Raw genomic sequence first — 2853 nt, forward strand, 5'->3', positions numbered from 1 at the left:
AAGCTCTGTCCCCCGCACCCCCGACCCGTGGGAAAGCGGCCCCTTCTTGGGCGTCGCCCGGAGGCTCAGAACTGCTCGAGTCTGTTTTTCACATCGCGGGAAAGTGAATCAGCAGCGGGAACAGCACGCAAAGGACACGAGGCGGGCCCGGGGGCGGAGGGACAGGACCAGGGGAGCGGCCGGCGGGGCGATGCATGGCGCGGACCAGGGGCAGGGCGGAGGAGTGCACCCCGACAGTAAGGACCCAGGAGGCGAGCCCCCCTCCCCACCTCCGGCGGAGCGGATCCAGGGGGGGGGCGAACCGGGGGAGGAGGCGGGACCAGCCGGGGCCGGAATGCACTGAGGGAGAGGAAGCCCCTGGGCGGGGCCGAGGGCGGAGATCGGGGGCGGGGAGGCGGAGGGGCGGACCTCGACGGGGCGGCCCCGAGGGTGGGGGCCAGGAAAGGCGGAAGGACCGGTGGACCCGGCGGCCGAGAGCTGAGCGGCTCCCCTCGCCAGGCGGCCCGACCGGCGGAACCCCCGAGTCCCAGCCCAGCGGGTGCCATGGAGACGCTGCTGTGGTTGTGCAACTGGAGCACGCTGGTCGTGTGCGCGGCGCTGAAGCTGCCGCAGATCTCGGCTGTGCTGGGGGCGCGCAGCTCGCGGGGCATCAGCCTCCCGAGCCTGCTGCTGGAGCTGGCGGGGTGAGTAAGCCCGGGAGCTCCCCGGCTCTGCTAAAGCAGATGCGCGGGGAACCGAGCCCAAAAGCCCCGGCCGCTGGGAGTAGCGCCTGCCCGGACTGCTCACTTCCTCTCCATACTTGCTGCTCCCGCAGCCTTGCGCCGGAACGAAAGTGGGCGCACGCTCATTACATAGATAAGGAAACCGACACTCAGAGAAATCGTCACTCCACCTGTTAATGACAAAACCAGTCATCCCGCTTTGAGCAAGGCCACTGGCCCCTCGAGACTCGCGTGTGCATTTTCTCTAAACCCACCCTCCCCTATCTCAGGTCTTGGTTTCCTCACTTATAAAATGAGGGGTTGGACCCTCTGGCTTTTAAAAGTTACACCCTTCGGGGGGAGGGGGTGCCCAGGTGTCAGAGAAGGTAGAGCTTTTTGGAGGTAGAGGGGAATTTGAGTTGGACTTCAGCTGGCGCTCCAGTCGGCACTTGAAGACTGTTTCAAGAGCTGGTTTATCCTTAAAAGTCAGGAGTGGGTGCCCTGACTCAGTGTTTAAAGATCTGAACGTGATGGATGATAGCCAGACTTGTTGCAGTGATCGTTTCACAATATATACAAATACTGAATTATGCTGTACACCTGAAACTAATATAATGTATATCAGTTATACCTCAGTTTACAGAAAAAGTAGTAATATTCTGAATAAGCAAAGTAATAGTCATAAAGACCTGAACAGCGAAAAGCAGAGTTGTAAACTTGGTGGAAAAGACCCAAACCCAGCAGTCTAGCTCCTCTCCCCGTGAGGCCCAGACCCCCCACCTGCCCCGCGCCAGCCTGCGGACTCGTTACCACCGGGCAACTCTGAGGGTGGGTCCTGGGCAAGCACTTCTGGGTCGGGGCAGCCCGCTTGGTGGGACCCAGTTTCTCCCGCCAAAAGGAAGGTAGGGGACAGGGTGGGAGAAAGGGGAGACCTCCAGAGCACAAGGCGTGAGGGGCCACCCTGGGACCTGTGGGGTCCCTCCAGGGACACCCCCATCAGAGGGGCCAACCCTAGGGTGTGTGACCTCCATCGGTTTGGGGGGCCCTCTGGGGAAGTGCTCCCTGCCTCAGTGTTCCCCCATTTCTCTGGGGGAGAATAGATAATTGCTGAGTTCAGTCGTGCCTGACTCTTTGTGAGCTCATGGACTATAGCCCTCCAGGCTCCTCTGTCGGTGGAATTCTCTAGGCAAGAATACTGGAGTGGATTGCCATGCCCTTTGATTGAAGGCGGGAGGAGAAGGGGATGACAGAGGATGAGATGGTTGGATGGCATCACCAAAGTGATGGACGTTGAGTTTGAGTAGGCTCTGGAGTTGGTGATGGACAGGGAGGCCTGGAGTGCTGCAGTCCATGGGGTCGCGAAGAGTCGGACAGGACTGAGCAACTGAACCGAACTGAGAAGTTCATCATTCAGGACAGGGGATGCCCTGGTCTGCTCCAGGGCAGGGGAACCTCTGGGCATCCTCTCAGGGACCAGAAAAGGTAGCCACCTGGAGAAGGAGGCCCTCCAGGCAGGGACCCTTGTAAACAGAAGCTCGGCAGCTGGATTGGAGGCAGTGAGGCCAGAGAAAGATGCTAAAGACATGGTGTTAGGTTTAAAGCATCTGCAGATACAGGGAATGAGGTAGTTGTGCTCTTGTCCCCATTTTACAGGTAGGGAAGCTGAGGCCCCAGAGGTTAGTAACTGCTGGGGATTGTGAGCCCAGTACCCAAGTCTCAGAGTCTGCGCTCCCCTTGGGGCTCCACCCTCAGCAGGTGATGCTGGAGGGATGAGTCCAGGTGGTCTCAGGAAGGTGGCTCAGCAGGTAGCCAGAGGGCTAAGTGCTGGCCAGTGTCACAGGGTGGCCCCAGGTGAGGGCATGGGGCTGTGGTCACACCCCTTCCTGGCTTAGGAGATGTGAACCATTAAGTCCACGTGGTCTGTGGAGGCTCTGGCTCACCCTGAGGGGGACACGGGGCCTGGGGGGGCGGGAGACACACCCGAGGGGATGACGGGATGACGACAGAGGCATTTAGATTCCAAAGGGGCTGGACTGGCCAGGGTGTGAGCTGGGAAGGCAGGAAGCTCAGACCTCTTCTGAGAGGAGGGACCCTGGGGTCTTTATCCTCCACCCCTCCACGCTGCAGCCTCTCCAGGGCTAGAATTTTCTTA

The 2853-nt window shown here is 60.0% G+C and overlaps 1 protein-coding gene across 1 annotated transcript in view; it reads left to right on the top strand.

The window, feature by feature from the left end:
• The first annotated feature begins 442 nt into the window (after positions 1-442).
• PQLC3 (PQ loop repeat containing 3) overlaps positions 443-2853 on the top strand; it is a 13254-nt gene continuing 10843 nt past the window's right edge. Inside the window, exon 1 of the mRNA XM_010852076.1 lies at positions 443-683. Coding sequence (XP_010850378.1) covers positions 544-683 — 140 coding nt within the window. The 5' untranslated portion in view covers positions 443-543. The remainder of the gene's footprint in view (positions 684-2853) is intronic.

The sequence above is a fragment of the Bison bison genome, unplaced genomic scaffold (assembly GCF_000754665.1).
Source record: "Bison bison bison isolate TAMUID 2011002044 unplaced genomic scaffold, Bison_UMD1.0 scf7180017864307, whole genome shotgun sequence".
Lineage (NCBI taxonomy): Eukaryota > Metazoa > Chordata > Mammalia > Artiodactyla > Bovidae > Bison > Bison bison.